This window comes from Canis lupus, chromosome 11 (genome assembly GCF_048164855.1).
Source record: "Canis lupus baileyi chromosome 11, mCanLup2.hap1, whole genome shotgun sequence".
NCBI lineage: Eukaryota > Metazoa > Chordata > Mammalia > Carnivora > Canidae > Canis > Canis lupus.
This window is the reverse complement of record NC_132848.1, coordinates 14,650,846-14,668,848: the sequence shown is the minus strand read 5'-3', so window position 1 is coordinate 14,668,848 and position 18,003 is coordinate 14,650,846. Positions and strand designations below refer to the sequence as shown.

The 18,003-nt window shown below is 38.7% G+C and overlaps 1 protein-coding gene across 2 annotated transcripts in view; it reads left to right on the top strand.

Annotated features, from left to right (window-relative positions):
* PTPRR (protein tyrosine phosphatase receptor type R) overlaps nucleotides 1-18,003 on the top strand; it is a 233,805-nt gene that overhangs the window by 21,173 nt on the left and 194,629 nt on the right. For both annotated transcript variants that reach the window (XM_072843272.1, XM_072843273.1), the window contains exon 2: nucleotides 3,676-3,971. In XM_072843272.1, the coding sequence (XP_072699373.1) occupies nucleotides 3,676-3,971 (296 nt within the window). The remainder of the gene's footprint in view (nucleotides 1-3,675; nucleotides 3,972-18,003) is intronic.

The window sequence follows — 18,003 nt, the reverse complement described above, 5'->3', positions numbered from 1 at the left end:
AAATACTGAAAAGGACCATAAGGGAAAGGAGGGGAACTGAGTGGGAAAAATTAGAGAGGGAGACAAACCATGAGAGACTCCTAACTCAGGGAAGCAAAGGGTTGAGGAAGGGGAGAAGGGTGGGAGGATGGGGTACTGGTGATGGACATTAAGGAGGGAGTGTGATGTGATTAGCATGGGTGTTATATATTGGCAAGTTAAATTTAAATTAAAAAATAAAAACAACAACAAAATAGCTATTCCTTTTTCCTTATATGCCTTATTCCTATTTTCTTCTTTCATCTCTTTGGGTATTTTAAATCAACTTATTTTAAAGCCTCCTTTATTTACTCTCTCTTAGGTGAGAATCTTCCCACTTACTCCATCTTGACTGTCTCTCACGGCAGTAGTCTCAGTGTGCTTTGTGATTTAAAAATCTATGAGTGTGTCTTCAGTGGGACTTATCTTCCATAGCAACACATGGAAGTTGCATTTATATACTTGTTTCTAGAGACATCAGTATGAGAGCGATTTTTCAATTGCCTCTAAAACCCTAAAATACATACAGGTTCTAAAACATTTTCTTTCTTAAGTTTTCCTGTCTTACTTGGTTTTTCTCCTGTTTTATTGCCATCCCTCTCACTTGCCTTTGCTGGCTCCTTCAGTTCCCTGACTCAAAATGTTTGAATTCTACAGTGCCCTGTCCTGTATAGTTAGGACTTCCTCATCATCAGCATCCAGTCACTTGGCTTTAAATTTTATCTGTATTGGATGATTCACAAATCAATCTTTCTCTCTCTAACTATGTGCTACACACTTAGCTATTAAATTTCCAATTCAGAAGTCTGATATTTAATAGGCATCTCAATCTTAACATTACTGAATCGTTTACTTGAGTATATTCATAATGCTGAAGTGAGAGAGGCCATAGAGAGGTGGCATTTGAAGACAGAGAAGACAAAACGAATTCCAGATACTAGCTCAGTGGTCCTCAGCTTCAGTTTGAATGTGAATATAATTCAGCAATAAATCCAGATTCCTAGGCAACATCTCCAGGGACTCTGCTATGGTAGTTCTAGGCTGGGATCTAGGAATCTGCATCTTAATATCCAGGTGATTCTGATGCAGGGATCTAAGCCCAACACTTTGTAAAACTTTTTTCCTGCCTAATGGTTATGGTGGGATTCCTAATATTATGCTGCCAGCGAGGTTCCCGTTACTTAAGGACAGGGCAGGAATAAGACTTTTCCCATACACAAGTGGATAAGATTGAGAAATTTTAACTGTATTAAAATTGCACTTAAAAATTAGATTTTTTCACCTTTCCTTGTAGGCCAATTTTAGCACAAGAGACATTTGTTAGTTGGACTCACCTATCTTATTTAAATAAAGTGGCCCTGGGGTGCCTGGGTGACTCCGTCAATTAAGCATCTGCCTTTGGCTCAGGTCATGATCTCCGTGTCCTGGGATTGAGCCCTGCATCGGGCTCCCTGCTCAGCAGAGAGTCGGCTTCTCCTGACTCTCCCCCCTTGCTCATGCTCGCTCTCTTTCAAATAAATAAATAAAATTCTTAAAAAAAAAAGTGGCTCTAATAAGGTTTGCTGTGATTGATAGCAGAGAAAAAGAAAGAGTGGAGATGATTACGTATGGTTCCCAGTTCTTTATTCATCTCTCTGCATACATCTGCATTCTCTGATTTAAACCCTGAGCACTTTCATCTTTCTTATTGAAATTACCCATTCCCCACACTATTTTATCTTTTACTTCCTAAATCTTGCTAGGGCCCATCTTTTTTGCATGTTAATCTCTATTAACATGGCCATTTCAATGGCACTGTCTTGGCTGATATAGTTTTTTTGCTGCTGAACATTATAGATTCCTCTTTGGTAGGAAGGCCAATCCCTCAGGTGAGAACCCAAATTCATTCAAGCATACATTATGCCTTTCCCAAAACAACAGACCATGTTTAAATGAGGAGTTTTTAAAAAGCCAACTAAGATAAAGGTAGTACATCCATTCTATTTCTCAACTGCAAGTTGATCATTTCGTTGTTGCTCTTTGCAATATCAGATCCAGTTCTCTAAGAGGAGGGAAGAAAGTGCTCTCTTTTCAGAAATATAGAAACTCTTCCAGGACACTGTAATACTAGTGAGTAAATTCCTTTTAGTAAATTCTAATTGAACATATCGTTGCCAGAAAGTCAATAGACACCTAAAACCATTTTAGCACCATTCTCTATTAATAAAACACTACAAAAATAATAACATTGATGTACTCTGTTCTGAATTTCATAACATGATATTTGTTCCTAATGATGGTTTCATTTTGAAATCTGAGGTACTATTATCAGAAAAATTATAGGTATTTGAAGGTCATTGCTGTCAAGTCATCATCTTTGGCCAATTGTGGTAGCTTGATTGCTTTTTTAAAAAGTTATAGTCTATTTAGCAAACTCAGGATTGAAGATAGGATGATTATTTCTATTACTGTTTCAGAATTCACATGAAATATAATTGTGACTTGAATGATCTGAAAGGCTAAAGTCACTGGTACCCAAAGATGATTCCCAAACTGTCTTTTCCATCATGGAAGAGAGCACTGAAGCTGGCTAAAAAAATCACCTTTATATCCCTAAGGGAAAGTTGAAAGCGTATTTTAGACAGAATTGCTGAAAATGCTAGAAATATATGCTGGTCACAAAAGGCTTGATGGAGGGCAGAAGCTGTAAAAACTAGCAATTCCTCTACTATAAATATTCAGTAAGAATTCTAGGCACCCCAGAATTCTAGTAAAAAGAGGTAAGTAATTTTCTAAGGCAGTATTTGTACAGCTCATTGCTACCATCGACCTAAGGGAAAATCTGGGGTGCCCAAGGTTGCTAGGCACTGTGTGGATGGCATCACTGTGTTGTGATCTGCTTACTCTCCTGTCCTTCTTACACAGAAGATCTTAACTTTGCTTTGCTAACTGTTGCTTGACCTAGTGAAATTCTTTGGGCTCATACGTGCATGTTATCTGTTTTCTCCTGTGGCTGATGACAACTAGGAGAAAGCGTTATTCAAGTCCATGGGTATTTACCTCACCGAAGAAATAAAGGTGAATGTATTTTGTTATCTGGATGGCCATCATACTAAATAAGAAGGAAAGAATGGATATCGTTACAGAATTGGAAGTTGCTACCACACAGTATCCTCAGAATCCTGCCCTCAGCTAAAAAGATCCTACAAACATTTAAGAAAAAATTATACAATTGCTAACTATAAGCAAGATAAAATAAATATAAAATAAGAATTATGTGAAAGGCTATGGATTAAAGTGAGGAAAGCTTAAATATTTGAAGAATAGATAGGACATCTAGGATTAGAAGCTCAACTGGTTATTAGCACTGGGAGTGTAGATAAAGGAGGAAATTCTGGACTAAAAGAGGTAAATAGGTGATAAATAGGACATTTGATAAATAGGACTTTTTCAAACTACACCCACTTCTGTCCACCCAAAATCTCTGAGGTGCCTCTGTACAGCCAAGTGTGTTCCATTTGTGGGAAAATGAAGTAGGGGAAAAGATGGAGACCAGTTAATCTAAATTCATGAGTCTTAAAGCTGACTTGAGGACAGGTAATTCTCCTTATCAGATATTTCTACTCATCTCAGTGAAGAAGGTCTTTGATGTTTGTTTTTGCTTTCTCCTCGTTTCAGGGTGCTTTTCAGGAAATAATGATCAATTCTTGGCAATTCATCAGAAGAGCGGGAAGCCAGCATTCATTTATCACCATTCACAAGACATTGAGAAGAGCCTGGATATAGCCCCACAAAAGATATATAAACATAGCTACCATGCCTCTTCTAAAGCTCAAATAAACAAACGCCACCAAATAGTTAACTCAGCATTTCCTAGACCTGCAGATGACCCTTCGCTCAATCTGCTGGCCATGGCTGGTCAGGATCTTGAAGTGGAAAACCTTCCAATCCCTGCAGCAAATGTCATTGTGGTGGTAAGTATTGGGTTATGCTGATGCTGACACTTTCCTCTGTGGTGGCTGCTTGAAAAAAAAACAAGAACAAACTAATAAGAAACCGTGTCTGTGTGCTTGTGTGCACAGCACAGTGCATGGCACATGTAGGTACTTAATAAATCTTTAAATAAAACATGGCTTTAGGAAGGCCTTGCAGTTATAGTAGATCATATTATGCACTGAGCCTCTGTCTTCTGTGATAATCTGTTCTGAGTGGGGCTTAGTCTCAGTGTATATAAATAAATCATACTTAACTAAGGATCTCTGGTCACAAATGAAGAGAGACCACTGAAAGGACAAGGTGTTATGGAGGAGAGATCATTTTCTGTCACTGGAATAAAAAAGTGGTTTGGGAGTAATTGATAATATTCCTAATACCGCTGATATATTCCTAACATCCTAACCACCAATGCAGTGGTTCCATTGCTTGTATTCTTAGGGTATGTAACCCAGGCCAGAGTTTCTTGATTTATGGAGGTGTCATAGTTTAAGTACAGCCTGAGGTTGATGCCCTGTTTAGACTATAGTCCCTCTTAAGTTTAAGATCACAACAGGAGGATTCACATTAAAACTATAAATCAGTAGCCAAATGGTTGTTATTGCATTTCTGTCCCCAAATATAATCAAATATGTTGACTTTTAAGGCCAAGTCATTCAATTAAACCATGTTTGTGTTTTGACAACCTCTCTATGAACCAAATGTAATTAGATTTAATAAGTTTTTTTTTTTTTTTTTGCTTTCCCTAATCTTTTTTTTTTTTAACCTACTGCCTATAGGACATGTTACTTGGTATTGACAATCAAAGATCTATTCATTGATGTTTTCAACTAGCATACACAGGAGTATTTATTATGATCCAGTTGTCATTTGGGGGATCCAGAAATAGAGACAAATGAAATGGAATCTCTGGCTTTCTTTGGGAAATGTCTGAGAGGAAATGTCAGTAATTCAATAAAAAAATTATAAATTGAGAACATGAGATGAGCTCTTGTTACAAAACTATGTGGGTCACTTGGCCTCCTGAAATACTTGAACAAATTTTGTGCATTTACATGAATAACAGATGTTCTGAAGGTGAAAGCCATGTACTCTGTCTCTTTGGTGAAGATAAATGATGTTAATGAAGTGGCTCTATCTGGATGTGCCTGTGTCCATGCGAGGGCTCGGGGAGATATTCCCCTGGTGACCATCATATTCCCATAGTTATCACCTCTTAAAGTCACCGTGAATTACTGTCCAGGAGGTTTGTTCTATCTTGTAAGGCAATGGACTGTCTAGTTAATTTAATATTACACAGGATAAAAGGCATCAATAAGGAATTCTAGCAAGACATTCCACTTTTAGCTTATTTGTGGTTTGGAAACTCATGAAGAAGCTGTGCTTTTTCCGACGAGTGATTATTGCATGAAGGCAACGGGAGATGTTGCTGTGTTAGCCTTCCCTAACCTCTCTTGATCGAGCCTCTAACCATGCTGTGGCTGTGGTAGCTTACAACAGTGGCTGGTGTTAATGTTTCCTGTACTCTATTGATGTTACTTATGCCTGTGTGATTTAGTAGGAGAACCAGGGAAATAGGGTTATTTTTAAATAAATCAATAATGTTCCGCTGACTCATACAGCAGACGGTCAACATTCAATCAAGTATCAGCTGGTTTGAAGGTTCATTCTATCCAGGAAAGAGGTTTGGAAATGAAGTATAGATGATGAAAGAGAGAGAACTGGTGGCTAAATGACTTTGATAGAGTAATTGATGACTGTGTAGCAAGGTGGCATGTGTTTAGGTATATATATATATACATGTATATATACGTATACATATATCAAGAGAGACTGTGTTACTTGAGGAATATCACGGGGGTGCCAAAGAATTATTTTATGGCTTAATTTATACCAAGATGAGCAGTATTTATGAGTATTAGTTTCCCAAGTTAGGGAAATTACTAGGATTTTTTTTTTCAGCCAGAGTAAAAATACCGGTGACAACTTCTAAAATATATATATGTAACTTTTAAGGCTTCCATGGACAGAGGGAGAGATGACTTTCCCCCCTTCTTCCTATGTTTTTTTCTCTCCCTCTTGTTTCTGACATCATTAAGACAATGAATTTTAGAATGAGAAATTGAACAGGGACGTGAGAGATGTATGTGTCACTCCTCCTTTCCTGATTCCCAGTTGTCTCCACAAAGCATTTCATTAGAGCATTTGTCCACAAATGAATTTTTTTTCCTTTTTCTTCTTTCTTTTATGACCAGGAAAATCTGTAGTTCATTTATTCCGAGGAGAGAACAGCGTAATTAGAATGTTTATCCCAAAGAATGCTAATTACATTTCAGAAGCTCAATTAAGAACCTGTTATTAGGATTTCTGCACAAATGCAATATGGACAGAATATGAATGTCCTCAAGGTCAGTGCTGTAGTAGGAGTCAAAAAAATGGCTTTAAACAAACGTGTGCTGGAGATCCCATAGTTATAAGTCCCCAACATCGGAGAGGAGAGGTATGGATGAAAGTGGTAGAGTGGAAGCAGCTGCAGGCTTTTCCAGTTCAGCAAGTTCAGCCTAGGTTGCTGAGTGAAGAATGTTCTAGCCTGGGAAAAATCTATGAAAACTGGGACTAGGAGGGCTTTGGAATCTAAAACGTGGGGGGATTATGGCTGACTTCAATGGATGGTCTTCATAGGAAGGAAAATAAAAGGAAGAAAAAGAAGAAGGAGGGGGATAAGAGAAAGAGGAGGAAGAGGAGGATGATGAGAAGAGGGGAGAACATGGGATGGGAGGAAGGAAGGAGGAGAAAAGAGAGGATACAGTGGCAGTGGCAGTTCTTAGGGCAGAAGGAAGACTTCTCTAAGCACCTAAGAAGATGATGGGGAATGTCCCGGAGTCCTAGATGGACTCTGTGAGTTTCCTAGATGCCTAAGGCTTCCCGTCTTGCTCACCATTCACCCAGACCAGCAGACAGACATTCTCTTGTGTTTTTTTGACACAACTTTCTCTGAAAATATTTTTATCAGGCAGTTGATTTAGAGGACCAGTAAAACCAAATGCTTTGCATGACTGGGTTTCAGTTACACCCTGAGCTCTGCTCTGCCTCACCTGAGCTTGGCTCTGCTGGTGACCAGTTTATGAGTTTCACCTTGCAGGGAAAGAGACAATTTCTAGATGTGATCTGAAGGGCTTAGAGGGTCCAGCCTTCTCACTGCCTGGACACAGTAAATAAACTTTGTAGCATTTAGTGTGTTATGTGATATGGATGAGTAATTGGTGGACACTTTTTCAAAAGACATATTATTTGGTTTTTAAAAAAAAAGAATTTATTTATTTATTTGAGAGAGAGAGAGAGAGCCAGAAGGGGGAAGAGCAGAGGGGGAGAGGGAGAGAGGGAGAGAATCTCCAGCAGACTGCACTGAAGGCTCAATCCCATGACCCTGAGATCACGACCTGAGCGGAAACCAAGAGTTGGACGCTCAATGGACTAAACCACCCAGGTGCCTCAGAAGACGTTGTTTTAATCATAATTTTGTATTTGTATAGGGAATATTCCAAAAGGTGATTTAACCTACATACCTACCATTGGAATTCTACTATGTCAGGAATTCCAGTTAGGAATATTTTGTGGCTGGTGACAAGAATTCAGTCCAAACTGGAGAAAATCCCATAGTTCAGGTAACATTTCTGTAGTACGTGTAGCTTTAGGTATGGTTTGATCGAAGACAAATAATTGGCCAGGATCAGTCTCCTCGCTCTGCTTTCACTGGGGTGACCTCCTTCTCTGACTGAGTCTCTGTTCTTCATCTCAACATGGTTTCCTTTTCCTCCTGGAGATTTATCCTTGCAGGTTCATATTTATTGGAAAAGAATGATCCTTTTACAGCCGTCAGTAATATCCTGGGCATCTCCATGACTAGTCCAATTTAAGTTAATTACTCACTTCATCCCTGAACAATTTGCAGCCTGGTGATAAAATTAGACTAATTATCCCAAGCCTAAACTACATGCTCCACCCCTAGAGCATCCCTAAAAACCCACAAGCTATTTATGGGAGGGGAGGTTACTTGAATAAAAATTGGGACACTATTAACAAGCAAAGATAGAATAGATGTCAGAGAGTAGTTAAATATGTGCTAGAGCAGAGTATCTGGACTTCAGCTTTTAAGACACAATAGCCCCTTCAAGAAATAATAAGGATATGAGGACCTACAACGTGGCCTCAGCAATGGTGATTCTTGTACTCAGGAATGAGTGATGAAGGCTATACTTTCAACTTTCTGACAGTGGCCCAGGTGGGCAGCAGACTTATTCTGATAGAGGAGAAAATTCATGCCCCAACGCCCAGAACGTTTGCCAGTTAGGCCTGTGATTTAGTGCAATCTGTTAGACGCGTGATATTATGTCTCAAATTTGTGAAAACCACTGTTGCCTTTGTCATAGGCAGCTTATATGGGCGGCGGGGAGTGGGGGACAAGAATGCTGTGTTGAGCTAGCTGTAGTGGAGGCAGGTGCATGGGCTCATTCCTGAGCTAAGTGACTAGCTCGTGGTGGGCAACTCACAGAAAGTGTGATTCTAATGCCGGCTTTGGGAAAATTAGGACTTATTTTGTGTGAAGGGGTATTGGGGTCAAATACTAAATACCGAGTACAAAACACTAAATGGATGTAAGACACAAGCCTACTGTAATGTAGAATGTGACTCAGATGTCTTCCAATACAGTCTTGGGACACTTGTCCTAAGTTCCCAGAGGGAATAAATATAAAAGCCTGCAAGAAAAATGTACTATGGTGGTACATTTGTGAAATAATCAAATATGCAATCCTTTTTCTTGATTTTCAGATAAGTGTATACATTTTAGAAGTGTTTCCGTCCTCCTTGAGAAATGGTATTTTGTCTGTAGACCCCACCAACTTTATCATCTTGGATTTGATCTGTGTATTAGTTGCTTATTGTTGCATAACATGTTGCCTCGATATTTAGCAGCTTAAAATGAGAGATAGTTATGATTTCACAGTTTCTGAAGGTCAGGGATCTGGGAGCCCATTAGCTGTATAGTCCTTTTGCCTCAGGGGTTACTGTTGTCAAGCTTGCAAGCTCTCCCACGAGACTCCAGTTCCTCACGCATGGACATCTCCACAGGGCTGCTCACAACACGGCTTCCCCAGATCATGTGAAGAGAGAGAGAGAGAGACACCACACTGCCATGCTGACCTAGTCTCCAAATCACACACCATCGTTTCCACTTTTTCTATTCATTAGGCATGAGTCGCTGGGTCTAGCCCATATTCAGGAGGGGACTACAGAGGGCATGAATACTAGGAGGCCAGGAGCACCGGGGACTAGTTTGGAGTGTGGGTACCACAATCTTCAAAGCAAAATTGGGGCATCTTTGTATTATTCCATTGCTTGTTACGTACCCTTACCTATGAACGTCAGGAAGGGGAACTGTATGCTGACACCAAAGGACGGCATGCTCACATTTACAGAAATTTCATCATAAGGAGTAATGATGGAAGAAACTATGTCTGTGAAGAGCCTTCAGGCATCAAAAGACCCTCGTGTTTAGTTTCCAGTTTACAGAAAAAGAAAAGAAGGCCCCATGTCTTTAACTTTCTCCAGGCTATACAGTTAATAGTAAGGGCCAGGCACAATACAAATCCAAATTTGTCTGACATCAAAACTCAAACATTTATAATTTTACCATAAATCATTTGGTTTTCCTTGGGAAAGTATTATAAATGTTCTCAGTAGAAAATTTAACTTTATGGATTCCATTTTACTTAAGCTAATGATAATGTTAATTTTCATCCTCTGAAAATACACTCATAGATAGCTACATCTCAATGTTGAAGCCAGAGAGTAAAAGGTAAAAGATCCATGTTGGCCAGTCAGTGATGATAAGAAGAAAGGAAATGTTGTGTCAAATTAGGTTTTATTTTTGAGAAAGTCAAAAAGAAGAAATTCTGTAATCTACTTCAGAAATTTGGTTAAATTTTTGCTCTTTTCTTAATCTAAATCCTTTATATCAAACTATCAGATCTTCTTACATGATCACCTTTCTTTTTATCCCAAACATTTGCATTTTGGAAATCTTGATGCTTAGAATCCCCAGATATTACTGTACCCCTTCAAATTGTCTTGAAGTAGAAAGTTCATTCTTGAGCTTGGCATCCTGACAGTCATAATTGTCGCCATCTGTTGCTTTTCTCCATTTCTCACTACTAAAGCAGCAAGGAAGATGCTGGAACACATTCTGGAAATGCTAGAGGTCAAGCTAAGGCAAAATCTATGTGAAGTTTTGACACTGGACTACTCAGTGCATTTGCTTGTTTTGGATCACTTAGACTCAATATTAGAATGACTGGAGTCTTAAGAGAACTGGTTTAATTGATTATCATACTAATTGGACATTGGATATTTAGTAATATCTTTGTTTTGACTCCAAAAGTAATGTACTTTCATAGACTTTCAGAATATTTAGGAACATAGAGAAGGAAAAATAGGTATAAAAATAATCCTTAACTGTTAGGTAATAATGTCATATTGATATATAGATCTATATAGTTTCATATATAGGTATAGACTTACAGATATATGGAATCTGCATACATAAAGCTTGTAGGTTTTTTTACTTAGTGTGTATTTTGGATATCTCCTGGTGCCCAGGAGACTATCTATTATTATAGATCTGTAATATAGATTGATATATTATAGATCTATCTATATATAATAGATAATCCAGGAGATTATTATTAACTATCTTTATAAAGCATCTTTTTTAATAACTGCTAAAAACTCCATTGTATAACAGATTTTACCATTTTATGTATTGACTTATATTCCCAATACCTTCAGTGGTTTAAGATAGCTAATTCTGAAAAGAAATAAGTGTTGACTGTGACAAACATAGTGTTCTTTTCATTGTAGCTGCCTGATTAATATTATTGAGAAATTTAGGGAGTTTATCTTAAGGAAACTACTCTCTTTATGAACTCTATATGTAACTGTAATATGGGTTCTGTTATTTCTTTCACTTGGCCAAAGTATTTACATTGCATAAATCTTAAGTCAAAAGCAAGGGAAATATTGAAAGCAGTCAAAGAAGTTAGTAGGACAAAAGAAAAGGGGGGGGGATGTTCTGTTTAAAAACACATAAAATGTTGTATTTCAGGATTTTTCATTGAGAAAGTTGGAAAGTGCTGTTTCTTTCTGTTGGAGGCTAACAACTTTTTTGTAATCTAAAATTTCCACGGTACTGTAGAAACAAATGGTGTCTGCAGATGAACAAAGTGGGTAACTTTCCTTTGGAGCAAATATTTTTTCCCCAGGTCTCTCTCTAAAAATTGTGCTTTGGGTTTTCCAGTTGTTAAGAACTGTTCTTTTGTACCTTCTGTGAATGACTTTGTCCCCCTTCCTTTCTTTTCTTCCTTCTTTCTTCCTCTATTTCTTTTTTTTTTTTTTTTTATTTATTTATGATAGTCACAGAGAGAGAGAGAGAGAGGCAGAGACACAGACAGAGGGAGAAGCAGGTTCCATGTACTGGGAGCCTGATGTGGGATTCGATCCCGGGTCTCCAGGATCGCGCCCTGAGCCAAAGGCAGGCGCCAAACCGCTGCGCCACCCAGGGATCCCCCTCTATTTCTTTCTAATCATAAACACTATGAATCATGCTTAGTTTTGTTTGTTTGTTTTGTTATTGTTACTATAAGATGCTTCACTTTAAACTCTGATTGCTAGTGGATAAGCATATTGGGCTTTCCTGGCTTCTGACCCTGCCTGTGCATGATGGGTTTGATACTATTGCTAAATATTATATTTAGCAAATAAAAACCTTTGCTAAAATGCCTTCATTCCCTCAACTTGATCTCCATAGCTCCGGTAGCAGAAACGATTTGTTCCTTTCTCTTGTTTAAGGAAAAGACAGGAGCTAAACATCTTTGGGAGGTTGTCTCCCTGGGCAAATTTACAGAGCTTCTTCATCGGCAACTTTTAACCTTAGTAACTGAGGGCAGCACACATGAAGCATCACATCATGAGTGACCACAGGGCCACCCAGGAAACAGAGGTCCTTTACCTTCTGTCCTGTCATCCTTTCTCTTTCAAACCACAGATTTCCATGGGCCAAGATTGTTCTAGCAAACCCCACTTCTCACACCAAAACATAAAGGGAAAAATTCCTCCTACATCTCTCTTCTACTCTTTACGTTCATGACATGTCTGGCCACCAAGTGTGAAGAGGTGGCAAGTTTCCCACACCAAGCAATTCCGTGACACCAGCTATGTGTTCTATGATTTAACTCAATTGTGACTATCCAGTTGGAGATAGCATCAGGTCCTTTTACTTACTAGAATGCCAGTTAATAAGAAAAGCTATTGTGATCCAGGGATAGGGAAATGGAAAAGATGCAGAGGACAAACATGAAGGGCATAAGACAGAAAGAAGGAGTGCAGAGCCTTCATGTGTTGTCTGGCGTCACCACGGGTTCACCAACCTTAAAGCTCTCTGGACCCCATTCTTTTGTGTTTTTATGGAGGCTTCATTATGTAGACACGATTGATTAAATCATTGTTCATTGGTGATTATTCAACTTCCAGCTCCCCTCCTTTTCCCAGAGGTTGAAGGGTGGGACTGAAACCTATCCCTCTAATCACTTGGTTGGTTCTTTGGCCACCTGACTGCCCATCTTTAGGGTGTTTCCAAAAGTCACCTTATTGACATAAAACTGATTGGAAGGGCTTGTTATGAATAATGAAAGACACCTGTTTCACCTTTATGGCTCTGAAGTTAATTCAGGAACCAAACCATTGAGTATGACAAAAGATGCCCCTATTGCTGTTAGATGTGAAACTACAAGAATTTTAGGAGTTTTGTGCCAGGAACTGTGGATGAAGACCAAAGTGTTGGGTTTTTTTGTTTTGTTTTGTTTTTAACTGACCCATATACCTAATTTTATTTGTTTATTTATTTATTATTTTTTAATTAATTTTTTATTGGAGTTCAATTTGCCAACATATAGCATAACACCCAGTGCTCATCCTGCCAAGTGCCTCCCTCAGTGCCCGTCACCCAGTCACCCCAACCCCCCGCCCACCTCCCTTTCCACCACCCCGTGTTTGTTTCCCAGAGTTAGGAGTCTTTCATGGTCTATCTCCCTCTCTGATATTTCCCACTCATTTTCTCTCCTTTACCCTTTATTCCCTTTCACTATTTTTTATATTCCCCAAATGAATGAGACCATATAATGTTTGTCCTTCTCCAATTGACTTACTTCACTCACCATAATACTCTCCAGTTCCATCCACGTTGAAGCAAATCGCGGGTATTTGTCATTTCTAATGGCTGAGGAATATTCCATTGTATATATAGACCACATCTTCTTTATCCATTCATCTTTCTTTTTTTAAAATATTCTATTTATTTATTCATGAGAGACACAGACACACACAGAGAGAGAGGCAGAGACACAGGCAGAGGGAGAAGCAGGCTCCAAGCAGGGAGCCTGATGTGGGTGGGATTCGATCTCGGGTCTCCAGGATCACGCCCTGGGCTGAAGGTGGCGCTAAACCACTGAGCCACCCAGGCTGCCCTCCATTCATCTTTCGATGGACACCCAAATTGTTGGGTTTTTTTAAAAAAAAAATTATAATCACAGTATCACATCAGTGTAGCCACTTATCATTGCCTTTTCATAAGGAGATTTGTCATAATGTTGTACTTTAAGTATTTCCAAATTTTGTTTTTAAGGTATGAAAGTATAATCCAGCCATTATTCTTGTCCTAAGTTGGTTCTTTCAGTACCTGTGTGCCATATTTGGATCATTTGAATTCAGAAAAATAAGAGGACATCATCAGCTTTGCATATCTATCCATTTAGCCTACATTTTCATATGATTTCACTTTTTCACTAAAACAAGTTAGCAACTTAGATAACTTCGAAAAAAAAGGAAGAGAAAGACCCACTTTTGAGGGATAGGCCCCATGTTCACAGACAATTTCTAAAATTGCAGGAGGAGATGTGTTTATGAGATTTGTTTGCCCTCTTCTCTGGAAATGTGACACGAATTCCAAGAAGTCCTGAAAGATTTAGAGAATGCTGAGAATATGCATCAAGGCAATCAGGGCTAAAAATCTGTCTTATTCTGGGATTTCCTGAATTGCTTTTATGAATGTCATCCAATCAATTATTCTGAATATCTTGGGGTTTATATATGTTTGTGTGTCTGTAGTTCCTCTTAATTATTTCATGCTCCCAGTATGGACCTAGTGAAGCTGCATTGTTTAAGAATTTGATCATTTTTCTGGCCTGAAAACATGGCAACTGAAAGTGGGTATTTAACCAGAACAAGTTCATGTTGGTTCTTTGTGCTTTAAGCACATGTTGCTTTCTCTCTCTTCCTTAGAACTGGTCTGTTTTTTCAATAGGACATATTGGGCAACAGATAGCAAAATTATGTTGAATAGGCCATGAGGCAAATTCTTTGAATGTAGGCTTTTAAAAATCATTAATCATTTTTTATGGACAAATGAATTTAAAAAATCTCCTCGTGTATGACAAGTGATGGTGACATCTGTATTCTTAAGTATAATTTTTTCAATAATAAACTCAAGTCTACGCCAAGCCAGATTATGAAAACAACCAAGTCATAGGATACAATGCATTTTTTTTATACAATGTATTTTTGGTAGAAGTCATGGAGACTGGGGAAGAATATATGAGTAACATCTGTAAGGAGCTGAGAACAAGTAGGAGCAACTAAATTTTCAGACATGCAAACATGTTGAACGGACACCTACTCTTTGCTCCTTGCAGCATTCATTTATTCAAATATATCATTGCATGCCTCCCATGTCTTAGGCAGTTAAACAGACTTGAGTAGAAGATTAAAAAGATAAGATCATTGCCGCTATGTGGCTCACATACTAATAGGAGAAAGACAATAAAATAAGTAAACAGCTGAACATGATCATTTCAGGTGGTGCTGAGAGCACTGAGGAAAACAAAACCGAGGGCAGCCCGGGTGGCTCAGTGGTTTGGTGCCGCCTTCAGCCCAGGGTGTGATCCTGGAGTCCCAGGATTGAGTCCCACCTCGAGCTCCCTGCATGGAGCCTGCTTCTCCCTCTGCCTGTGCCTCGGCCTCTCTCTCTCTCTCTCTGTGTCTCTCATGAATAAATAAATAAATTTAAAACAAATGAGTTCTGGTGGCAGAGAGAACACAGTGGGGACTACATAATGTTGGATCTTGAGGGATTCTGTTGGGTATTCAAGGATACTTAGAGACTGCATCAAGGTATAGCTCCTAAATGGAAGTCATGTGAAAGAATAATAATTCTGGAATCAGCAGAACTGTGTTGTAATCCCAAATCAGGCACTTATGACTTGTGTTTTTTTCCCCAGGGACTGACTTACCATCTCTGCATTTCAGTTTCCTCAGTTGTAAAAAAGATATACTAACAAGACCCATCCTGCGGAATTTTTGTAGGAATTGGATGAGATAAAGCATTCAAAGCACTTAGCATCAGGCCTGACACATAGTAAGATCCTTATGAAAATTGGCTGCTATTATTAGCATTATATGGAACAACGGAAAATATAACTTCTCAGTCTTAGTACCAAGAATACTTGTATTTCTCCTGAGCCACTGGTTGGCTTGTAATTATATCTTTTACATGCTGTGAATCATGTTTCCTTTTTTCTTTCCCTGCTAAAAAGCTATGAGCCAAATTTGTAGTCCACCTCTAGCAAATATAGAGAACTTTATTGAGTGCCTTATTTATTTTGTGAACTAGCTTCATTCTTGGCTGGATGTTTGCTTTTCTTCACTCATTTTCCTTCTAATTCAATTTCCTCATTTCCTTAATTTTTATTCAGTTTTATTTTGTAGTATAGGTGTTTTCATAAGCTGCTATAATTCCTTTTTGTGACACATTCTGTCTAAACAAATAGTCACTACAACAAAATAGCCATCAGCACGAACAGGTTGTCTGAATGTTACACAGCAGGAAGTTCCCTCACGGGGAAATTTGTTTACCTATTAGGTTTGAAAAAAAAAAACAAGAAAATACAGTTCATATGAAAGGAATACAAGGTGTACAATGATCTGTTGGCTCTTTGCTCAGCAGGCCATTCTGAATGTCAGGGAACAGTCTTCATTCTCATTGTGAACACAGTGGGAACAGATGGTTCCAGAAGGAGACATCCTGGGCTCATATGCCTGTTTGGCCATTGACTACGTTTGAGATCTTGGGCAAGTCAATGAACATTTCTGAGTCTTTGTTGTTAATGATGATTGTATATCTGACCTGGCTACCTGCTTTGATTCTTTATAGGATAGTGAATTTTTCCTGTAAAGCATAACATTTTCACCATGTCAGTTGTCACCATCATGGGGGTGGTGATGATGGTGAGGATAATCAGCAGAGTTGTCCATTTTAATCTCCTCTGATCTTGGGGTAAAAAATCTCTGCACTGTAACAGCTTCCTCCCTTGTTGTGTAAATCTAGGAGGTACCCTTTGGGTGGTAGTTGAAGCCCACAGCATCCCCTGGAGCTGCATGTGGCGGCCCTCGCAGAAACCCTGCTAGTGTGCCATTGCTAATTACCGGGGCCATTAACATCTTCTTCCCTTCCTGAGTGTCTGCTTTGTTCCACCAACGAGCACTTCGGTTCTTCTGAGGCTGGACACCTGCCTTCTTACTTGCTTTGTCTTTGACCTCGGATCTCACAGCCAGCCCTCACCTCTCCCTGCTGGTGGCTTTTCATGCTGTCATGAGCCACCTTGTTGTGCAACTCCCACCAGCTACTCTTATCTGCTGAAAGCCTAATCATCTTTTCCATCAGCCAGAATGTGCCAACACCTGCTCCAAGATGAGTCTTTCTTTTCACCTAAAATTTTCTGAAGTATGGGGCGCCTGGGTGCGCCAGTCAATTGAGCATCTGACTCTTGATTTTGGCTCAGGTCGTGATCTCAGGGTCCTGAGATAGAGCCCTGTGTTGGGCTCCGTGCTCGGTAGGGAGTCTGCTTGAGGATTTCTCTCCTTCTCCCTCTGCCCCTCGCCCTGCTCTCTCTCTCTCTCTCAAATAAATAAATAAATACACCTAAATTTTTCTGAAGTAGAATAATGTGTTGATGGCCTTTAGGATTGTTACATGAGCTGTATTGTCAAGAACCTCTGTTACGAAGATTTTTTATTTTTTTAAAAGATGTTATTAATCCAAATGCGGAATAACTTAATTGATAACATAATAACTTAATCCCAATTTTTAGGGAAGATCAGGTAATAAGGATTCCACATACTCCAGTAACGGAAGCTTACCTTTATAATTACGTAGGAATGTAAATCTTTTTAATTTATACACATATTTCTCTCTTTTAAATGCATATATATTTTATTGTTGTTTTAAAACATGGTCATACTTAGTCTCCAGCTGGCTTTTCTTAAAAATAATAAGTCATTGGGCTTCCTGCTCAGTGGGTAGCCTGCTTCTCCCTCTCCCTCTCCCTACTTGTGTGCTTTCTCTCTCTTTCTCTCAGTCAAATAAATAAATAAAATCTTTAAAAAATAATGATAATGTCATAGATATACCTCAGAGTCTTTAGATGTAAATTTGGTTTATTTCTTCTAAATAGTTGCCTAATTTTCAAGTTTATATATACTGTACTTTCTTAAACTATCCTCAGACTCAGTGCACATTGAGGTTATTTGCAGTTTTCTTGCTTTGTGTGTATGTTTCATGTCTGCCACAGCAAAACTGCCACGATAAATATCTCATATGTAGACCCCTGGAGAAAGAGGAGCATGTATATGTATACACAACACGTGTGTATGTATATAAATGTATATATTTTATATATATATGAATAAGAGATTTTCAAAAGAGAGATTAAAGTATTTTAATTAATATGTCACCAAATTGTTCTTTTCTGAACAGTTGTAGCAATTTGTCCTCCTACCAATAATGCATAAGGGGGCCTGACTGATTGAGAATCTCTCCAGCAGTGGTTAGTTGTTCTTCATGTCCAT